The sequence below is a fragment of the Lepidochelys olivacea genome (assembly GCF_965140295.1).
Source record: "Lepidochelys olivacea isolate rLepOli2 genome assembly, chromosome: 19".
NCBI classification, from domain to species: Eukaryota; Metazoa; Chordata; order Testudines; family Cheloniidae; genus Lepidochelys; species Lepidochelys olivacea.
In genome coordinates, this window is record NC_140429.1 from 15487988 (window position 1) to 15510471 (window position 22484).

General features: G+C 49.1%; 1 protein-coding gene across 1 annotated transcript in view; it reads right to left on the bottom strand.

The window, feature by feature from the left end:
• Positions 1–466: 466 nt before the first annotated feature.
• Positions 467–22484, bottom strand: part of NKAIN1 (sodium/potassium transporting ATPase interacting 1) — a 258412-nt gene continuing 236394 nt past the window's right edge. Inside the window, exons 7-8 of the mRNA XM_084652312.1 lie at positions 4870–4939; positions 467–1131 (exon numbers count right to left, since the gene is read on the bottom strand). Coding sequence (XP_084508438.1) covers positions 1087–1131; positions 4870–4939 — 115 coding nt within the window. The 3' untranslated portion in view covers positions 467–1086. The remainder of the gene's footprint in view (positions 1132–4869; positions 4940–22484) is intronic.

A 22484-nucleotide genomic window follows, 5' to 3' on the forward strand; every position in this document is an offset into this window, starting at 1 on the left:
AATTGGAATGAAATGTATTGTTTTTGGATCAAACAAAACATGTTCCTTGACCCAAAATGATTTTTTTCAACTTTTTGGTTCAGCAAAAGTTTCATTTTTGAGTTGACTCAAAACAATTCTCCTCCCTCCACTCTGATTTTTCAGAATTGCCCCAAACCAAAAATTCAGCTATCAGCTCCAGTCATAATGCATGTACACCAGAGGGAAGAGGAAAGAGTGACCGTAATTCTTTCACCTCTCGATTTTTCAGTGCTTTAACTTTGCAATCTTCGCACTTTCTCAGTGCAGTTGGGAGCAGCTTTCCATTTGTCAGCTGAATGTGAACTCTCCTAAGATTTGGGAGTGCTTGGATTCAAGGTGTTGGTTTCAGCTCCTCTCTAAAAAAAGAACAGGAGGACTTGTGGCACCTTAGAGACTAACAAATTTATTTGAGCATAAGCTTTCGTGAGCTTATGCATCCGATGAAGTGAGCTGTAGCTCACGGAAGCTCATGCTCAAATAAATTTGTTAGTCTCTAAGGTGCCACAAGTCCTCCTGTTCTTTCTGCGGATACAGACTAACACTGCTGCTACTCTGAAGCCCCTCTCTAGTACAGGTGTAACCTTTGAGTGGGCTAGAGTTCACTTCATTTCCCGTCTCCAGTGCCTTAAAAACCCCCCAGAGTTCAGTCTCTCAGGATTTTCAGCAAGGATTGCACAGGGTCAACCTCTGCACATTCAAGTCCCAAAAGGAACTAAAGAAATGAATTTAATTAAATAACTTTATAAAATCTTATGATAAAGAAACAAATAATCTAATTTTTACAGCGTGACATGGCTATTTTTATAATCCGCAGACATTACTTTCACAGTTATACATAAACATAAATAAAGGAAACAAATTAAAATCTGAACAGTTCAGTCCCCACAGAAACACCGTGAGAAGAAACAGAAGGTTCCCAGAAGCGCAGGGTTAGTTCACCTAAGTCTCCGTTCGAGTCTTTGATCACCAAATCTAGACAGTCTGCTGAGTCTAAACAACATCTTCCTTCCACTTGCTTGCAGGGCTCTTCGGCTGGAATCCAGGCAGACTCTCCCCCTGCTGACATCACTGCCAGCCAGCGCGCTGACGGATTAACCCACTGCTCAGTGTCTAGATTTAAAGAAAACCCCGTTACAAGAAAATACAAATCTGAGACTAGCAAACCAGAAATGACTCTTTCCCCATTGCTACAGTTAAAGAAAAGTGGGTGGATCGTACTAGTTGAGACAATGTAACTACAACAGTTTGGCTAAAATCAAAACAACGGTCAAAGTGTACAATTAAAATAAAAGAAGTGGTTTTCCCCTCCCAGTTTCCCCTGGTGATAATTAGCATTGCCCAGGCCTCCCCGTTCAAGGGTTAACAACAGCACTAACCTGCTGCAAAATGCTTCAGACTTAGGGACAACAACCTGCTTCCTGCTTCTGGGCTCAGCTTCTCCCAACTCACCCAGGGCACATGGCCCCCTGCAACGCACCTGCCCTGATCACTCGCCCTCAGGGCATCTGACCCCAGCAACAGGGAACCTAGTGGACCCAAAACTACCACACCCAATTCCAGAAGCTTCTGGATGTGGAGTGCTAAATCTGCCTAGCAGCAATGACTCAGACACTGCTCACTCCTATCTCCCCCCAGTGGGTCTCTTAAAGAGATGTCTCCCTATTAGGCACATGGGTTACACAGGCATATGTACATTCCAGATATATACCCTAATCATCTTTAAAAGCCCACACAAATGAATTCAGTGAAAGAAGGCTTGTAATTTCTGGTGTCCTGGGAGAGCGATTGTAATTCATCCAATTACTTTTGTTGTGAGCAGAGAGGGGTGAATTGGTTTGCAGAACCCTTGAAGTTAATCAAGTTTGGTTAATTGTTCTTGCTGTAGTTTTCTGATTTTCTCATCTTCCCAGACTGAGAAGGAAGGAGGTGTATAAATTACTCTAACGAAGGATGTGGGTATCAGGTTGCATACTGCTTTGGATTACTTCAGGGTGAAAGTCACAACAGAAATGTAAGAGCATTATCATCAGATTTTCTCTCTGCACCCTAAGAAGGAAATTCAGAAGTGGATGTTTCCAAGAAGAGCGCTTTCTAATTCAAATTAGAAAATAGGGTCTGCACCGAGGATTTGCAGGCCCGGATTAAGGCCTAGGTACTGCAAGGAGAATGCTCCAAAGGAGTTAAACTCCTAACTTCTGTTTAGGCTCCTAAGTTTCATTGATTTCAGTGGAAGTTAGGAACCTAAATAGCCGAGTTCCTTTTGAGCATTCCACCCTAAAGACCTGTGTGAAGTGCCCTAGCTTCTGCAGCCATGTGATTACATGAGACTCTTAGCTTTCATTACCAACAACAGCAACAAAGACTCTAGCTGTTATGATGGGGAAGAAGAGCTTGAAAACATGAATTAAGTGTAACTGATGCAGTGACATTTAATTCAAATGGAAATTTAACAAAATATGCAGCCGGAGGCAGACGCTGAGCATGTATAATTTCAGCCCAAACACTTAAAAATTCGCAGTTATAAGCAACTGAAAACAGGCTCTTATAATGGGAAGTGTTGGGAAAGCTGGCCTATAAGAGCAGTTTTCAGAGTAGCTGCCGTGTTAGTCTGTATCCACAAAAAGAAAAGGAGGACTTGTGACACCTTAGAGACTAACCAATTTATTTGAGCATAAGTTTTCGTGAGCTACAGCTTACTTGTATGTCTTCCGGGGAATAAAGTTTCCCTGCACATTTCCTGGAGGCTGAGCTGTGTCTAGCTGGTTGCAAGGCCCCCAAGCAGTAGATGTGTGCATGACATGGGTGGCCTGCTTTCTCTAGGGAATGCCAGGCTGGCACTAGCAGGCTTTCCTCACCCCCACAACTTTAATAAGCAGTTGGCCGCATGCCAAGTATTTGTGAATCCAGAGCACACCATGATGTGTGACCTAGTTCTTCATTGGTCCACTGACCCTTTATTTCTGTCCTATTTCTAGGCTCTGATTGGTCCTGCTGTTGCCATAGAGACCGAGCTCCATCTCCCCCCCCCCTTCCATCCATGGCACCAAGAAGGCATTGGCTAGCTCTTGTTTCATCAACCCTCGCCAAGTCACACATCCGGCTCCTGATTCTCCCCGCTCGGCCAATGGAGCTGAGGGCGGATTGAGTCACCATGACGGGAGGGAGGAAGATTTCCTCGCCCTTCACAGGGATCCCATTAAATTTGCTTTCTGCACCCCCTCCTTACTAGGCCAAGCCACAGGCTCTGCACAGGGGTTCCCGTCACTTACCCTGCACTCTGCCCCCACCAGGGTGTGTCCCTGGCCTCCTGTGTGTGTTGCTACAGTTGGAAACTTACTTCTGCTCGGTGTACTTTATCCCTGACACTGAGTGCTCAGCAAATCCTCCCCTGCTCTGCTCACATGGGACAGGGAGACAGTTCCTGTTATGGACTGGGAGCTGAGGGGCATTGATAATGCTGCCCACTTCTTATTTACAATGTCACCAGAAAGTGAGAACAGGCATTCGCATGGGACTTTTGTAGCCGGCATTGCAAGATATTTATGTGCCAGATATACTAAATGTTCATATGCCCATTCATGCTTCAGCCACCATTCCAGAGGACATGCTTCCATGCTGATGATGCTTGTTAAAAAAATAATGCATTAATTAAATTTGTGACTGAACTCCTTGGGGGAGAATTGTATATCCCCTGCTCTGTTTTACCGCCATGCTGCCCTATATTTCATGTTTGAGCAGTCTCAGATGATGACTCAGCACATGTTGTTCATTTTAAGAACACTTTTGCTGCAGATTTGACAAAACGCAAAGAAGGTACCAATGTGAGATTTCTAAAGATAGCGACAGGTCTCGATCCAAGGTTTAAGAATCTGAAGTGCCTTCCAAAATCTGAGAGGGATGACGTGTGGAGCATGCTTTCAGAAGTCTTAAAAGAGCAACACTCCGATGCAGAAACTACAGAACCCAAACTACCAAAAAAGAAAATCAGCCTTCTGCTGGTGGCATCTGACTCAGATGATGAAAATAAACATGCGTCGGTCTGCACTGCTTTGGATTGTTATCGAGCAGAACCTGTCATCAGCATGGACGCACGTCCTCTGGAACATTGGATGAAGCATCATATGAATCTTTAGCGCATCTGGTGCGTAAATATCTTGCAACACCGGCTGCAACAGTGCCATGCGAACACCTATTCTCACTTTCAGGTGAATTGTAAACAAGAAGCGGGCAGCATTATCTCCTGCAAATGTAAAAATACTTGTTTGTCTGAGCGATTGGCTGAACAAGAAATAGGACTGAATGTATTGTAGGCTCTGAAGTTTTACATTGTTTTCTTTTTGAGTGCAGTTATTTTTTGTACATAATTCTACATTTGTAAGTTCAACTTTCATGATAAAGAGATTTCACTACAGCACTTGTATGAGTTGAATTGAAAAATACTATTTCTTTTGTTTTTTACAGTGCAAATATTTGTAATAAAAATAAATATAAAGTGAGCACTATGCACTTTGTATTCTGTGTTGTAACTGAAATCAATATATTTGAGAATGTAGAAAACATCCAAAAATAGTTAAATAAATGGTATTCTCTTATTGTTTAACAGTGTGATTAATTGCTTGAGAGCCCTAATAATAACAGTAGTATTCTGAGTCTCTTCCAAGTGTAACTCTAAACAGTTAACCTGGATGGAAAGTCTAAGGGGATTTTTGTAGAGTATGGACTGAGCACACATCTGGCCATCAGGAGAGCTGGATTCTGTCACTGATTCCGTTTTTGACCTTGGGGAAACTGAGTCACTGGACAGGGAAGTGACTTGCCCATCTGTAAAATGGAATAAACAACACTTACCTGCTCCCAGTGAAGGATGAGTCCAAATTTGTTGTTTGTACAGCAAGGTAAGATCCTCAAAACAAGGGTGCTAGAGAAGTGCAAAGTGTGATTAATTGCATCGTTGTTACAATGGTGCTTTGAGACACTTAGGCTGACAATGCCAAAGGAAGACAAAGGGTTAGAATACATGATCTGCATTGCATCCTGGGAAACTTTTGCTGCACATTTCCACATCTGTCTGGAAACACAGCGCGTTCCCACATCCTTTTGACTTCATGTTTCTTTTCCCAGCCCCTGACTGTTCCTAATGCCAAGCCTTCTGTTCGGCCCTTATACGCACCCACACCGAGCTCCCAAAGACCATGGTAATAATACCACCAGCCCTACACCTGGGTGAGTTAAAGCTCCACTTTCTACAACTGCTCAGCAGTTCTCCAGCAGGGTCCTGAGGCCTTTGCAGAAGCAGAGTTCGAAGTCCGGATCCTGTGCAGAAATCCAAGGCTTTGTCAGTGCCTCCTCCGTGCCCCTCGTCTTGGAACCAGAGCTCCCGCTGTTTAACATGCTTGTACTGCACCAGGCTCCAGTGCGGCTTCCCGAGCCAGAGAGGCAGATCAGTGAGAACAAGAATGGCACTTTTTAATATTTAAACAAAAGTGTTTGATCTTTAAACCATAAGGTTATTCTTCAGAAGATCAGCCAGCAATAGAGCAAGGCTGGTTACTGGCTCCATGCCTCTTCCAGCGGCTTCCTTCATTTCAACAGAGGGATCAGGAGGCAAATGGATGCAAACTGGCCTCCAAAATCTAAGCCCGATTCTGGGGGTGAGTGCTGGTTTGTATTTTTGGGGTATTGGCTCAAACCAGCTCCAGAACCAGCTGTCGTCCTCCTCCTGCAGTTTGGACTCATCATAGGGTTTGCACACAATCAAATAGCTCATAGATTTTCAGGCCAGAAGGGACCATCATGATTATCTAGTCTGATCTCCTGCACATCACAGGTCACAGAATTTTGTCCGGCCCCTCCAGCAAGTGACCAATGCTCCATGCTGCAGAGGAAGGTGAAAAAAACCCCAGGGTCTTTGCCAATCTGACCTGGGGAAAATTCCTTCCCTTCCCCAAATCTGGTGATCAGTTAGATCCTGAGCATGGGGGCAAGATCCACCAGCCAGACACCTGGGAAGAAATTCTCTGTAGTAACTCAGAGCCCTCCCCATCTAGTGTCCCACCACCGGCCGTTGGAGATATTTTGCTACTAGCAGTCACAGATGGGTCACATGCCATTGTAGGGAGTCTCATCACACCATCCCCTCCATAAACTTGTCAAGCTCAGTCTTAAAACCGGTTCGGCTTTTTGCCTCCAGTGCTCCCCTGCAGTCATCCAAGGCTAGCCAGACTCATGCAAGGCTAGCCAGACTCATCTCTGGCTGCCAGACGACTCCATCCATCCTTATGGGGTGAGAGCCAGGCCTCCACTCCAGGGATGTTCATAGAATCATAGAATCATAGAATATCAGGGTTGGAAGGGACCTCAGGAGGTCATCTAGTCCAACCCCCTGCTCAAAGCAGGACCAATCCCCAACTAAATCATCCCAGCCAGGGCTTTGTCAAGCCTCACCTTAAAAATATCTAAGGAAGGAGATTCCACCTCCTCCCTAGGTAACGCATTCCAGTGTTTCACCACCCTCCTAGTGAAAAAGTTTTTCCCAATATCCAACCTAAACCTCCCCCACTGCAACTTGAGACCATTACTCCTTGTTCTGGCATCAGCTACCATTGAGAACAGTCTAGATCCATGTGGTAGTGAAACATAGTAGGGAGGCTGCACGGTTTAAATAGTGGATTTGGAGAGAAGTGAGGAGTCAGGAGAACTGGATTCTACGCCCAGTTAAATGTAAAGTATTGATTAAGAAGTTCAGTGCTCCCCATTCAGAGGGCTTCACAGAGACAAAACCCAAAATGAACTCCAATCCTCACCCTGCCACTCTCACTATATTTCTCTTACTGAGTGCATGGATAATTCCTCAGATGTGAGGAGATAACTAGGGACAGAAGAATGCTGCAGGGATTAGCTAATTAAAGAAGCTCTCAAAGAAAGTAAATCCCTAAAAATTGTTCTTGCATCTTCAAACCATGACAGACTTCCATATTACTCATTTACTGTAATTTGTTCTGTGGCTTCTGGTACCTAGGGCTAGCTAAGGAGCTCAGAAGGAAGCCACAGTTTGCTCATAACATGATAGCCCATCTAGGAACAGGGACAAGCTGAAGAGAACACCCGCTGCTGCTCCAGCTCCAGGCTTTGGGCTTGATTCGCACAGCCCTTCATGGGAGAGGCCCAGGTCATTGCAGAGGTCATGTGTGCATCACAGCAGCGTGATCCTCTGGCCCCCTGAGCGTAGCAGAGGTGTACGTGGATACACACACAAGGGAGCCGGAGGCAGACCCTTCTCGACAACCGGGCTCATGCCCTTTAACACATTCCTAAAGGAAGTCAGGTACTGCCCCATCATCAGAAGGAGACTTCCCTCTTTACCACTGCCCCAAAGAAGCAGAGCTGAACAAAGCCTGGCAGTGCTCTCAGAGAGAGAAGCTCTCTATTAAATTGAGCGCAGTCCCCTGTGGGCAGTTCCCAGCCCCGCTCACAATGCTGGTGAAATGCTCGATATTACAGCACCGGTGCTGGAGGAACTACAGCAGGGTGGAAAGTCGGGACTTTTCCCCCTGAAAAGTGTGGCCAGAAACAGAATGAAAGTTGTTTAGTTCAAATTTTCAATAAAAAAACCTGGAAACCTGCCCAAATTCCAGACGAGTGGAAGAGTGCTAATGTTGTGTCGGTGTGCAAAGAGGGCAAGCAGGATGACCCAGGGAACTACAGGCTGGTTAGCCTGGCATCAATCCCAGGCAAAATAATGGAAAAGTGTATATGGGATGTAATTAGCCAAGAATGAAAGGAGAGGAATATAAGGATCGCCAGTCCACATGGAAGGAATGCCAGTCCACACAGTTTCATGGAAAATTGTCTTGTCAAACAAACCTGATTTCATTTCTTTGATGAGATCACAGGTTTGGCTGATATGGGTAATGCCCAGATGTGCTAGACTTAGCCTTCTGTAATGCCTTTGACATTCTGATTACAAAATTAGCACAATACAATTTCAACAGAGCATCTGTTACATGGATTAAGAACTGGCTGATGGACAGATCTCAAACAGTCGTCAACAATAAGGAATGACCACCGAATGGGGGTGTTTCGAGTGGGCAGAGAGGTGCAAGACCAGGGGTACAGGAGACGCTGGCCCTCCCACCCCTTTGGCCCCAACCAGACCTGGAAATTTGTCCTGACTGCCCCTCTGTCATGGCCAGACCAAATCTGAGTGGAGTTATGATCCCATGTGCCTGCTTCCCCTGCACCTTTGCAGTGTTTTCAGTGCTCATATGCACTGTGCACCCCCAGCCCCAGGGAGAAATGAGCAGAGGGCACCAGGAACACCCAGTGTCTAGGGGTGTGGGAGGGTTGGCTTTTGAGGCTTTCTGGGGAAGTGGAGACACAGGAGGAGGATGGGGTCTGAGGCTCCCAGAACTTCCTGGCCCTGGTGCCTGGTTTTGCTTTTCAGCCTAGCCCCCCTTTCTGGGGAAGAATCAGGGGATGGGTGTGGGGATGGGAGGTTGTGGGGCAGGATCTGGGGCAGAGAGAGCTCAGAGCTGGGGAGAACTCAGAACTAGGTGCAGGGGGGAGGAGAGCTTGGAGCTGAAGGCAGGGTAATGGTGGGGGTGGAGGGGGGAAGTATGAGATCGGGTGTGGGGCAGGGAGACCTTGGAGCAGGGTATGGGGTAATGTGGGGAGGATGAGCATGGGGGCTGGGTGTGAGGTGGATAGAGCTCTTAGCTGGGTGCCGGGCAGTGTGGGGGGAAGATCAGGGGCTGGGTGTCGGGCAGGGAGAGAGCTGAGCTGTGTGTGGGGCAATGTGGGGGGAAGGGAAGGAGTTGGGGGGCAGCAGGAGGGGAGCATGTGTGGAGCTGGGCACAGGGGGAAGAGCGTGGACTGGGTATGGGGGTGCTGCAGGGCCAGGGGGAAAGCTTGGCTCTGGGTGTGAGGGCAGGGCTGGCTGCAGGGCAGGGGAGGGAGAGCTCTGGCCCCCTTCCTTAGGAAAATGCTGGTTGCACTCCTGCCGTGGGGCTTGGCAGGGGTCAGTGCTAGGTCTGACGCTAGTCGACGTTTTCATCAATGGTCTGGAAGGACATTTCAAATTTCAGAGATTGGCTGAGTGGGAAGCAATGGCGAGGACAGGGCATCAGACAGGGTGATCTGGATCGCTTAGTAACCTGGGCCCGTCAAACACTGTCAAATGGAAAGTTGTAAGTGTAGGAACAAGGCAAGCAGTGGGGGCTGTGTCTTTCTCCCTTGCTCAGTAGTGTGGCAGCTTGGTTCCCCAAGCCCTGCAAGCACATGGAGAATGGTTACTATCCACAGAGTAGCGCTCTCTTCTCCATTCCTTGCCTTACTGCTTTTCTGTGTTGCAGAACCAACAACCAGAACCCAGCCCTTGTATGAATCATTTCTCCCAAAAAGTCTGTATAAACACACTCAGTAACTTAAATGCACACAACACATTGGGAAACACACAGCTGTTTACTGGAGCTAATACGCCACAGCAAAACGCACACTTAATCTTCCTGCTGGGAAAGGCCTTTCAAAATGTGCATGTTTAGGCTTTGAGATGTTCTTTAGCTTGAACAGCCTCATTGGAATAAAAGCTACAAACAGTTCCATTAAGGCCAGTAACAGCTATGGCCTAGAGGGAGGGTTGTTGCAAGAACCCCTTTCCTATTAAGTTGATTCACAGATTATCATTCCAGAAGGGTCCATTGTGATCATTTGGTCTGACCCCTGAATAACACAGGCCATAGGACTTCCCTGAATTCATTCTTGTTTGAACTAGAGATGATCTGTTAGAAAAACAACCAATCTTGCTTTTAAAAGGCAAGTGATGGAGAATCTACAGTGACCTTTGGTAAGTGGTTCCAATGGTTAATTATCCTCACTGTTAAATATTTACACCTTATTTCCAGTTTAGTCTGTATCTGAGTCTAGTCTTCAACTTCCAGCCATTGGCCCTGGCTGGATCGTTGTTGGCTCGATTGAAGAGCCTGTTAGCCAAGTTTTGCCCCCCATGTAGGTACTTACAGATGGTGAACAAGTCACCACTTCACCTTCTCTTGGCCCTGGTCTACACTAGGACTTTAGGTCGAATTTAGCAACGTTAAATCGATTTAAACCTGCACCCGTCCACACAGTGAAGCCCTTTATTTCGACTTAAAGGGCTCTTAAAATCAATTTCCTTACTCCACCCCTGACAAGTGGATTAGCACTTAAATCGACGTTCCCAGCTCGAATTTGGGGTACTGTGGACACAATTCGATGGTATTGGCCTCCGGGAGCTATCCCAGAGTGCTCCATTCTGACCGCTCTGGACAGCACTCTCAACTCAGATGCACTGGCCAGGTAGACAGGAAAAGAACCGCGAACTTTTGAATCTCATTTCCTGTTTGGCCAGCGTGGCAAGCTGCAGGTGACCATGCAGAGCTCATCAGCACAGGTGACCATGATGGAGTCCCAGAATCGCAAAAGAGCTCCAGCATGGACCGAACGGGAGGTACGGGATCTGATCGCTGTTTGGGGAGAGGAATCCGTGCTATCAGAACTCCGTTCCAGTTTTCGAAATGCCAAAACCTTTGTGAAAATCTCCCAGGGCATGAAGGACAGAGGCCATAACAGGGACCTGAAGCAGTGCCGCGTGAAACTGAAGGAGCTGAGGCAAGCCTACCAGAAAACCAGAGAGGCGAACAGCCGCTCTGGGTCAGAGCCCCAAACATGCCGCTTCTATGATGAGCTGCATGCCATTTTAGGGGGTTCAGCCACCACTACCCCAGCCGTGTTGTTTGACTCCTTCAATGGAGATGGAGGCAATACGGAAGCAGGTTTTGGGGACGAAGAAGATGATGATGAGGAGGAGGTTGTAGATAGCTCACAGCAAGCAAGCGGAGAAACCGGTTTTCCCGACAGCCAGGAACTGTTTCTCACCCTAGACCTGGCGCCAGTACCCCCCGAACCCACCCAAGGCTGCCTCCTGGACCCAGCAGGCGGAGAAGGGACCTCTGGTGAGTGTACCTTTTAAAATGCTATACATGGTTTAAAAGCAAGCATGTGAAAGGATTACTTTGCCCTGGCATTTGCGGTTCTCCTAGATGTAGTCCTAAAGCCTTTGCAAAAGGTTTCTGGGGAGGGCAGCCTTATTTCGTCCTTCATGGTAGGACACTTTATCACTCCAGGCCAGTAACACATACTCGGGAATCACTGTAGAACAAAGCATTGCAGTGTATGTTTGCTGGCATTCAACCAAAATCCGTTCTTTCTCTCTCTGTGTTATCCTCAGGAGAGTGAGATATAATTCATGGTCACCTGGTTGAAATAGGGTGCTTTTCTTCAGGGACACTCAGTATAGCCCATTCCTGCTGGGCTGTTTGCCTGTGGCTGAACAGAAATGTTCGCCGCTGTTAGCCACAGGGAGGGGGGAAGGTTGAGGGGGTAGTCACGCGGTGGGAGGAGGCAAAATGCGACCTTGTAACGAAAGCACATGTGCTATGTATGTAATGTTAACAGCAAGGTTTACCCTGAAAGAGTGTAGCGACTGTTTTATAAAATGTGTCTTTTTAAATACCGCTGTCCCTTTTTTTTTCTCCACCAGCTGCATGTGTTTCAATGATCACAGGATCTTCTCCTTCCCAGAGGCTAGTGAAGCTTAGAAAGAAAAAAAAACGCACTCGCGATGAAATGTTCTCTGAGCTCATGCTGTCCTCCCACACTGACAGAGCACAGACGAATGCGTGGAGGCAAATAATGTCAGAGTGCAGGAAAGCACAAAATGACCGGGAGGAGAGGTGGAGGGCTGAAGAGAGTAAGTGGCGGGCTGAAGAGAGTAAGTGGCGGGCTGAAGACAGGGCTGAAGCTCAAATGTGGCGGCAGCGTGATGAGAGGAGGCAGGATTCAATGCTGAGGCTGCTGCAGGACCAAACCAGAATGCTCCAGTGTATGGTTGAGCTGCAGCAAAGGCAGCTGGAGCACAGACTGCCACTGCTGCCCCTCTGTAACCAACCGCCCTCCTCCCCAAGTTCCATAGCCTCCACACCCAGACGCCCAAGAACGCGGTGGGGGGGCCTCCGGCCAACCAGCCACTCCACCACAGAGGATTGCCCAAAAAAAAGAAGGCTGTCATTCAATAAATTTTAAAGTTGTAAACTTTTAAAGTGCTGTGCTTAAAGTGCTGTGTGGCATTTTCCTTCCCTCCTCCACCACCCCTCCTGGGATACCTTGGTAGTCATCTCCCTATTTGTGTGATGAATGAATAACGAATGCATGACTGTGAAGCAGCAATGACTTTATTGCCTCTGCAAGCGGTGATTAAAGGGAGGAGGGGAGGGTGGTTAGCTTACAGGGAAGTAGAGTGAACCAAGGGGCGGGGGGTTTCATCAAGGAGAAACAAACAGAACTTTCACACTGTAGCCTGGCCAGTCATGAAACTGGTTTTCAGAGCTTCTCTGATGCGTACCGCGCCCTCCTGAGCTCTTCTAACCGCCCTGGTGTCTGGCTGCGCATAACCAGCAGCCAGGCGATTTGCCTCAGCCTCCCACCCCGCCATAAACGTCTCCCCCTTACTCTCACAGATATTGTGGAGCACACAGCAAGCAGTAATAACAGTGGGAATATTGGTTTCGCTGAGGTCTAAGCGAGTCAGTAAACTGCGCCAGCGCGCCTTTAAACGTCCAAATGCACATTCTACCACCATTCTGCACTTGCTCAGCCTGTAGTTGAACAGCTCCTGACCACTGTCCAGGCTGCCTGTGTACGGCTTCATGAGCCATGGCATTAAGGGGTAGGCTGGGTCCCCAAGGATACATATAGGCATTTCAACATCCCCAACAGTTATTTTCTGGTCTGGGAAGAAAGTCCCTTCCTGCAGCTTTTGAAACAGACCAGAGTTCCTGAAGATGCAAGCATCATGCACCTTTCCCGGCCATCCCACGTTGATGTTGGTGAAACGTCCCTTGTGATCCACCAGAGCTTGCAGCACTATCGAAAAGTACCCCTTGCGGTTTATGTACTCGCCGGCTTGGTGCTCCGGTGCCAAGATAGGGATATGGGTTCCGTCTATAGCCCCACCACAGTTAGGGAATCCCATTGCAGCAAAGCCATCCACTATGACCTGCACATTTCCCAGGGTCACTACCCTTGATAGCAGCAGATCTTTGATTGCGTGGGCTACTTGCATCACAGCAGCCCCCACAGTAGATTTGCCCACTCCAAATTGATTCCCAACTGACCGGTAGCTGTCTGGCGTTGCAAGCTTCCACAGGGCTATCGCCACTCGCTTCTCAACTGTGAAGGCTGCTCTCATCCTGGTATTCATGCGCTTCAGGGCAGGGGAAAGCAAGTCACAAAGTTCCATGAAAGTGCCCTTACGCATGCGAAAGTTTCGCAGCCACTGGGAATCGTCCCAGACCTGCAACACTATGCGGTCCCACCAGTCTGTGCTTGTTTCCCGAGCCCAGAATCGGCGTTCCACAGCATGAACCTGCCCCATTAGCACCATGATGCATGCATTGGCAGGGCCCATGCTTTCAGAGAAATCTGTGTCCATGTCCTGATCACTCACGGGACCGCGCTGACGTCGCCTCCTCGCCCGGTATCGCGTTGCCATGTTCTGGGGCTGCATATACTGCTGGATAATGCGTGTGGTGGTTGATGTGCTCCTAATTGCCAAAATGAGCTCAGCGGCCTCCATGCTTGCCTTGGTATGGCGTCCGCACAGAAAAAAGGCGCGGAACGATTGTCTGCCGTTGCTCTGACAGAGGGAGGGGCGACTGACGACACGGCTTACAGGGTTGGCTTCAGGGAGCTAAAATCAACAAAGGGTGTGCCTGTACATCAAGGAGTATTTCAGGCAGGACTGCACGGAGGGTTCCAATAAGAAATGGTGCACCAAAGTTATCGTTGTTATTGGAACAAGGAGGTTAGCCTGGCCTCTGATTGATACATGGCTAGATTAACCTCGCTGCGCCTTCTCTGTGACTGACTGCAGTGTGATCTAGACAGGGGAGGAGGAAAATGAGTACAAAACAAATCTGGTCTATTTCTTGTTCTGACCCACTCCATCTATCCTTTACATCTTTGGCTGGCAGCAGACAAAAAAGGGGCGAAATGATTGTCTGCCCTTGCTTTCACGGGGGGAGGGAGGGTGGGAACGGGGTCCTGACGATATGTACCCAGAACCACCCGCGACAATGTTTTAGCCCCATCAGGCATTGGGATATCAACCCAGAATTCCAATGGGCAGCGGAGACTGCGGAAACTGTGGGATAGCTACCCACAGTGCAACGCTCCGGAAGTCGATGCTTGCCTCGGTACTGTGGAAGCGCTCCGCCGAGTTAATGCACTTAATGCACTTAGAGCATTTTCTGTGGGGACACACACACTCGAATATATAAAACCGATTTCAAAAAAACCGACTTCTATAAATTCGACCTAATTTCGTAGTGTAGACATACCCTTGGTTAAGCAGATTGAGCTCCTGGAACCCATGATGAGACTTTAGTCTTTCATTAAAGAGAGTGTGTGTGTGAGAGAGAGAATACACTGTGCTCTGAAGCTATAGGCAAAGGGCATAGGTCACAAAAATGTGACAGGTTGAAGTGTACATACAGAAGAGCAAGGAGGTGCAGAGGGGTTGGCCAGAGGCATGGGATCTCCATCGTTCCTCCTTCACAGCTGACCCAACCTAGCCACCGCTAGAAGTTGTTTATGTTTCTGCGAAGAGCTGGCAAGGTGTCAGCCTTATACAGGTGAAGAGCTTTTGCTGTGGGGGTGAAATTTTTCAATTTTCTGCTACTGAAAAGGCAAAAAAAAAAAAATTCCGTTGAATCTCCCCAGATCTTTTGTCGTGATCAGACATTTCCCCACAGACATTTCCCTTTATTAAATGGCTATCTCTGGTGCTTATCTAGCTCCATCACCGGAGCATCTCACACTTTTCAATGTAGTTCTCCTCTCCCCTAGGGGGCAGGGCAGAGCTATTATCCCCCAGGTACAGACCAGGGAACTGAGGCCCAGAGGGGCTAAGGTCCAGATCCACAATGGGACACAGGCATTGCAACACTGAGTCTCACAGCGCCTAACTTTTAGGTGCCCACGGAATGGAATGCTAAACTGTCTTGTACGGAAAAACAGCAACGAGGCGTCCTTGTGGCACCTTAGAGGAGAACAGATTTATTTGGGCACAAGTCTCTAAGGTGCCACAAGGACTCCTCGTTGCTTTTGCTGATACAGACTACACACAGCTACTACTCCGAAGCCTGTCTTACACTGTTCAGTCACTAGGTGGTGCTGTGTGTCCCATATAGTAGAACCTCAGAGTTATGAACACCTCCGGAATGCTTTGAATAAATACGGCTTTGAAACTTTACTGGGCAGAAGAAACATGCTGCTTTTAACCATCTTAATTTAAATGAAACAAGCACAGAAACAGTTTCCTTCCCTTGTCAAATCTTTTTTTAAAGACTTTTCCTTTATTTTTTAGTAGTTTACGTTTAACGCAGCACTGTACTGTATTTGCTTTTTCTTTTATCTCTGCTGCTGCCTGATTGTGCACTTCTGGTTCCAAATAAGGTGTGTGGTGACTGGTCACTTCATAACTCCGGTGTTCGTAACTTGAGATTCTACTGTACCTTATTTAAGCTAAGCTAAGCTCTACTGGGCACACCATTAAAGGATCTCACAGTGGACACAGCTCTCGCTCTCTCTCAGAGGTTGCTTTGTGGTCAGTCCACATCTGATACAGAACCCTGACCTGCAGAGGTGAAAGTAAGCCAGTACAGTCCGGTACCAGACCAGCTTCCCCAGGCTGGCGATTTAAAGGGCCTGGGGCTCCCGGCAGCGGCCAGAGCCCCAGGCCCTTTAAATTGCTGCCAGAGCCCCTCTGCCGGAGCCCCCGTGTAGCGGAGCTGGCCGGGAGCCCCAGGCCGTTTAAATCACCGCCAGAACCCAGGCTGCGGCTGCAACCCTGGGGGCTCCAGCAGCAGGGCTTGGGTGGCGATTTAAAGGGCCCGGGGCTCCGGCTGCTGTGGGGAGTCCCAGGCCTTTTAAATTGCTCCTGGAGCCCCATGGCCGGAGCCCCAGGGTAGCTGTGGCAGCCGCGGGCTCCAGGCAATTTAAAGGGCCTGAGGCGGTAGCGGCGGCTGGAGCCCTGGGGTAGCAACAGTGGGGCTTCGGTGGTGATTTAAAGGGCCAGGGGCTCCAGGCACCGCTACCGCAGAGCCCTGAGTCCCAGGGTAGCGGCGGCAGCTGGGAGCCCCTGGGGCTCCATCAGTGATTTAAAGGGCCTGGAGATTTAAAGGCCCACCTCTTCTGGTTGAGGCCACGCCCCTTCCAGTTGAGGCCCCGCCCCCCTGCTCAGCACTCCAGCATACTGGTAAGTCCTTTAAGTTACTTTCACCTGTGCTGACCTGACAGTAGCAGCCCTACAACCTTCCATACACAAGGTGTAAGTGTCAGCCCAATAAATCACAGGAACATCACTGTGATCCCCAACCCCAAGTTAGGTGCCCAGGCTCCTGTACAGTGAATGAGGAGAGACAGGAGCCTACACTGCGATCCACAAACATTAGCTGGGGAGCCGCCTGAGCTAGCCAATGGGGGATGCTGATGACAGGGGGGCGTGCTAAACCCCGCATTGGGTGCCTAAGTCCAGGCTCCAGGGAGGTGCCTCGCTCTTCTAGTGACTAACGAACCAGGCGCAGATGGAATTTGGCCATCGAAGTCACATATGGGAGCTGATCCGGGTGGGGCTAATCCAGGAAGGAGCTCATAGTTGGGTTGCCATGCATCTGGTTTTCGACAGGAACGCCTGGGCAGCGCCGCTGACGGGGCCATTAAAAGTCTGGTCAGTGATGCAGCAGGACTAAGGCAGGCTTCCTGCCTGCCCTGGCTCCACTTGGCTCCTGGAAGCATCAGCACATCCCACCGACTCCTAGGCGGAGGGACAGCCACAGGGGCTCCGCGCACTGCCTCCACCATGAGAACCAGCTCTGCAGCTCTCAGCCAGTGGCAGCTGCAGGGGCGGCACCTGTGGATGAGGGTGGTACCTGCAGACGAGGGTGGCTGTTAGGGGGCTTATTCTTTCACCCGCTTCCTTCCCTGGTCCTTCTCGCATGAACAGAGAGCAACAATACCCGAAGTCCAAAGGTGCAAACAATTTGATGTTTATTGGGGTGAACTTCCAGCAAGCATGTTTCCTTCCTTAGTGTCCTCCTTCCCAGCTCTGACACCACAGAGCCTTACACCTGTGTCCTTGTTCCCATTCCTGCCCTTAGCCAAACATGATTCCAACTTCCTTACCCCCATTCCCTGTTCCCATTTCCCCCTTTAGCAAAACATGATTCCAATTTCCTTACCCCCATTCCCTGTTCCCATCTCCCCCTTTAGCAAAACATGATTCCAATTTCCTTACCCACATTCCCTGTTCCCATTTTCCCCACACTTTTCCCTACACACACCCACACCCACACACCTACCCACTCACTTCCTGATTGACTGCAGACTATATAGTAAAACTTAAGTTCTGCTTGGCTATACCTTAACCAATCATTTTACTGAAATTTAACTAACCAATCCTAACATGATTATGTAACCAACTATATCCCACCACCTTAATTAGTTTACACCCAGCAAAATTAATTATACAGCAGACAGGAACAATCACAGAACCAGACAGAGATTATACAGACAAACAATAGCAAAGTGGGAATTATAATGACAAAACAATACAGAAGTGAGGATTTCACATCCCAGCTATTGATAAGTGAGTTCTTGCCAGACAGGATGCTATCAAACTAAGTTTCCTTTTACATTTTCTAGGCACTTCCCTTTCTCTGGAGGTGATGGGCACTATCAGGACAGGATTGTGTTCCTAACAGCCCAATAGCACCTTATTTCAATGTGACTAGTTTGGAATGTGAGGATGTGACCGTTCACTTCCCAGCTTATGGCTGCCTCTGCTGCTTAGCCAAAGGCCTTAGCCTAAGCACACGACCTCAGACTGTCACAGTAAGAGAAGGCCCTTACACCGGCCGACAGTGATTTTGATTCTTTCTTTTATACCTCTATCACTAGCCAAGTGATAAGAATACACCTAAATTCTTAAAGTACAGGCCTTTGCAGACAGGCCTGAATATCTATATCCTAACAGTGGCACCTGCGGATGAGGGCAGTGCGCAGAGCCTAGGAGCTGAGGGAAATGCCGGCTGCTTCCGGGAGCTGCCTGAGGTAAGTGCCTCCTAGAGCCCGCACCCTGAACCCCCATCCCAACCCCCTGCTCCAGCCCTGAGCCCTCTCCCACACCCAAACTCCCACCTGTAGTCCGCACCCCAACCCTCTTCCCCAGCCCTGAGCCCACACCCCACACCCTTCATCACCAGCCCCACCACAGAGCCCACACCCCCAACCGGAGCCCTCACCCCCTCCCGCACCCCAACCCCCTGCCCAGCCCGGTGAAAATGAGCGAGTGAGTGAGGGTGGGGGAGAGTGAGCAATGGAAGGAGGGGGGATGGAGTGAGCGGGGACGGGGCCTCGGAGAAGGGGCAGGGCAGGGGCAGGTGTTCAGTTTTCTGCATTCGGAGCGTTGGCAACCCTAGCTCGGAGGCCATCTACCAGATCAGGCCCCTCAGGCAAGTTCACACGAAACAGCCAGGAAGAGAAGGTGGTACCTCCTAACTGTTAGCCCAGTGACTGGGGCACTCACCTGGGATGGGAGAGACCCCAGGCCCAGCTTAACCTGTGTGGAGGAGATGGGGGCCCCTGACCACTGGAAACCCTCCCCCAAGCCAAACAGATGTGGTGGGAGGAGGCAGGACCCGCATGTGCACTGGGGTGAGTGCGGCAGACGCACACACACCACTAGGGTTGTATCTGCAGCAAAGCTAATGCGTTTCAACTGAGAATTCAGCCCCTTTGCTGCAGATATCACAGCAAAGCTCCTTTTCTAAGCAGTCTCCATTGTATCCTGCATTACAGGCTCTGCGCTGTGCTCACACGTGTATGCCAGGGAATGCGTTTCCTTTCTTTAAACATGGCCTCATGCTTCCTTTATCTTCGCAGGTGTCAGGGTCATCTCCTTGTCAGCCAGCACCTCTGCTGGGCAGTGACTGTTCATTGGCAGTGTTACCCATGGTATGCAGGGTGCTCTCTGAACGCTTCCAGACAGTTCCTGCTCCACGGAGGAATTCTTCACACACCCCCTAATGTGTTGCCGTGGAAGAAGGGAGATGAAACTGGTTTCAATATCTGGCTCAGAGAAGACCCGAAGCTCTGCCTGGCTCTATCTCTCTCTCAAGCCTATTTCCTGTGTGATCCCAGCCAGTGGGATTCACGGGCGGCACCATGCTGCCCCCTCCATCCTCCAAACCTAGGCAAGGGATAGCTTAGTGGTTTGAGCATTGACCTGCTAAACCCAGGGTTATGAGTTCAATCTTTAAGGGGGCCATTTAGGGAGTCATCTATCTGCCGCCCCGACCGGGAAAACCGAGAAATCTGCTGCTTGCCAGGAGCTAGGATTCACGATGTGACGGAGAGACTGCTGAGACTCATCAAATCCTCGGATCACTACCCCTTTTTGCTTCTCAACGTGGGCACCAATGATACTGCCAAGAATGACCTTGAGCGGATCACTGCAGAGTACGTGGCTCTGGGAAGGAGGATAAAGGAGTTTGAGGCGCAAGTGGTGTTCTCGTCCATCCTCCCCGTGGAAGGAAAAGTCCTGGGTAGAGACCATTGAATCGTGGAAGTCAACGAATGGCTACGCAGGTGGTGTCGGAGAGAAGGCTTTGGATTCTTTGACCATGGGATGGTGTTCCAAGAAGGAGGAGTACTAAGCAGAGACGGGCTCCACCTAACGAAGAAAGGGAAGAGCATCTTCGAAAGCAGGCTGGCTAACCTAGTGAGGAGGGCTTTAAATTAGGTTCACTGGGGGAAGAAGACCAAAGCCCTGAGGTAAGTGGGGAAGTGGGATACCGGGAGGAAGCATGAGCAGGAGAGCGCAAGAGGGGAGGGCTCCTTCCTCATACTGAGAAAGGGACTATTAGCGAGTTATCTCAAGTGCCTATACACAAATGCACGAAGCCTGGGAAACAAGCAGGGAGAACTGGAAGTCCTGGCACAGTCAAGGAATTATGATGTGATTGGAATAACAGAGACTTGGTGGGATAACTCACATGACTGGAGTACTGTCATGGATGGATATAAACTGTTCAGGAAGGACAGGCGGGGCAGAAAAGGTGGGGGAGTTGCATTGTATGTAAGAGAGCAGTATGACTGCTCAGAGCTCCGGTATGAAACTGCAGAAAAACCTGAGAGTCTCTGAATTAAGTTTAGAAGTGTGAGCAACAAGGGTGATGTCATGGTGGGAGTCTGCTATAGACCACTGGACCAGGGGGATGAGGTGGACGAGGCTTTCTTCCGGCAACTAACGGAAATTACTAGATCGCAGGCCCTGGTTCTTATGGGAGACTTCAATCACTCGGATATCTGCTGGGAGAGCAATACAGCAGTGCACAGACAATCCAGGAAGTTTTTGGAAAGTGTAGGGGACAATTTCCTGGTGCAAGTGCTGGAGGAACCAACTAGGGGCCGAGCTCTTCTTGACCTGCTGCTCACAAAGCGGGAAGAATTAGTAGGGGAAGCAAAAGTGGATGGGAACCTGGGAGGCAGTGACCATGAGATGGTCGAAGTCAGGATCCTGACACAGGGAAGAAAGGAGAGCAGCAGAATACGGACCCTGGACTTCAGAAAAGCAGACTTTGACTCCCTCAGGGAACTGATGGGCAGGATTCCCTGGGAGAATAACATGACGGGGAGAGGAGTCCAGGAGAACTGGCTGTATTGTAAAGAATCCTTATTGAGGTTACAGGGACAAACCATCCCAATGTGTAGAAAGAATAATAAATATGGCAGGCGACCAGCTTGGCTTCACAGTGAAATCCTTGCTGATCTTAAACACAAAAAAGAAGCTTACAAGAAGTGGAAGATTGAACAAATGACCAGGGAAGAGTATAAAAATATTGCTTGGGCATGCAGGAATGACATCAGGAAGGCCAAATCACACCTGGAGTTGCAGCTAGCAAGAGATGTTAAGTGTAACAAGAAGGGTTTCTTCAGGTATGTTAGCAACAAGAAGAAAGTCAAGGGAAGTGTGGGCCCCTTACTGAATGAGGGAGGCAACCTAGTGACAGAGGATGTGGAAAAAGCTAATGTACTCAATGCTTTTTTTGCCTCTGTCTTCACGAAGAAGGTCAGCTCCCAGACTGCTGCACTGGGCAGCACAGCATGGGGAGGAGGTGACCAGCCCTCTGTGGAGAAAGAAGTGGTTCGGGACTATTTAGAAAAGCTGGACGAGCACAAGTCCATGGGGCCGGATGCGCTGCATCCGAGAGTGCTAAAGGAGTTGGCGGATGTGATTGCAGAGCCATTGGCCATTATCTTTGAAAACTCATGGTGATCGGGGAAGTCCCGGACGACTGGAAAAAGGCTAATGTAGTGCCCATCTTTAAAAAAGGGAAGAAGGAGGATCCTGGGAACTACAGGCCAGTCAGCCTCACCTCAGTCCCTGGAAAAATCATGGAGCAGGTCCTCAAGGAATCAATTCTGAAGCACTTAGAGGAGAGGAAAGTGATCAGGAACAGTCAGCATGGTTTCACCAAAGGCAAGTCATGCCGGACTAATCTAATTGCCTTCTATGATGAGATTACTGGCTCTGTGGATGAGGGGAAAGCGGTGGACATGTTGTTCCTTGACTTTAGCAAAGCTTTTGACACCATCTCCCACGGTATTCTTGCCAGCAAGTTAAAGAAGTATGGGCTGGATGAACGGACTATAAGGTGGATAAAAAGTTGGCTAGATTGTCAGGCTCAACGGGTAGTGATCAATGGCTCCATGTCTAGCTGGCAGTCGGTATCAAGTGGAGTGCCCCAAGGGTTGGTCCTCTGGCTGGTTTTGTTCAATATCTTCATAAATGATCTGGAGGATGGTGTGGATTGCACCCTCAGCAAGTTTGCAGATGACACTAAACTGGGAGGAGAGGTAGATACGCTGGAGGGTAGGGATAGGATAGAGAGGGACCTAGACAAATTAGAGGACTGGGCCAAAAGAAATCTGATGAGGTTCAACAAGGACAAGTGCAGAGTCCTGCACTTAGGATGGAAGAATCCCATGCACCGCTACAGACTAGGGACCGAATGGCTAGGCAGCAGTTCTGCAGAAAAGGACCTAGGGGTGACAGTGGACGAGAAGCTGGATATGAGTCAACAGTGTGCCCTTGTTGCCAAGAAGGCCAATGGCATTTTGGGATATATATGTAGGGGCATAGCCAGCAGATCGAGGGACATGATCGTTCCCTTCTATTCAACATTGGTGAGGCCTCATCTGCAGTACTGTGTCCAGTTTTGGGCCCCACACTACAAGAAAGATGTGGAAAAATTGGAAAGAGTCCAGCGGAGGGCAACAAAAATGATTAGGGGACTGGAACACATGAG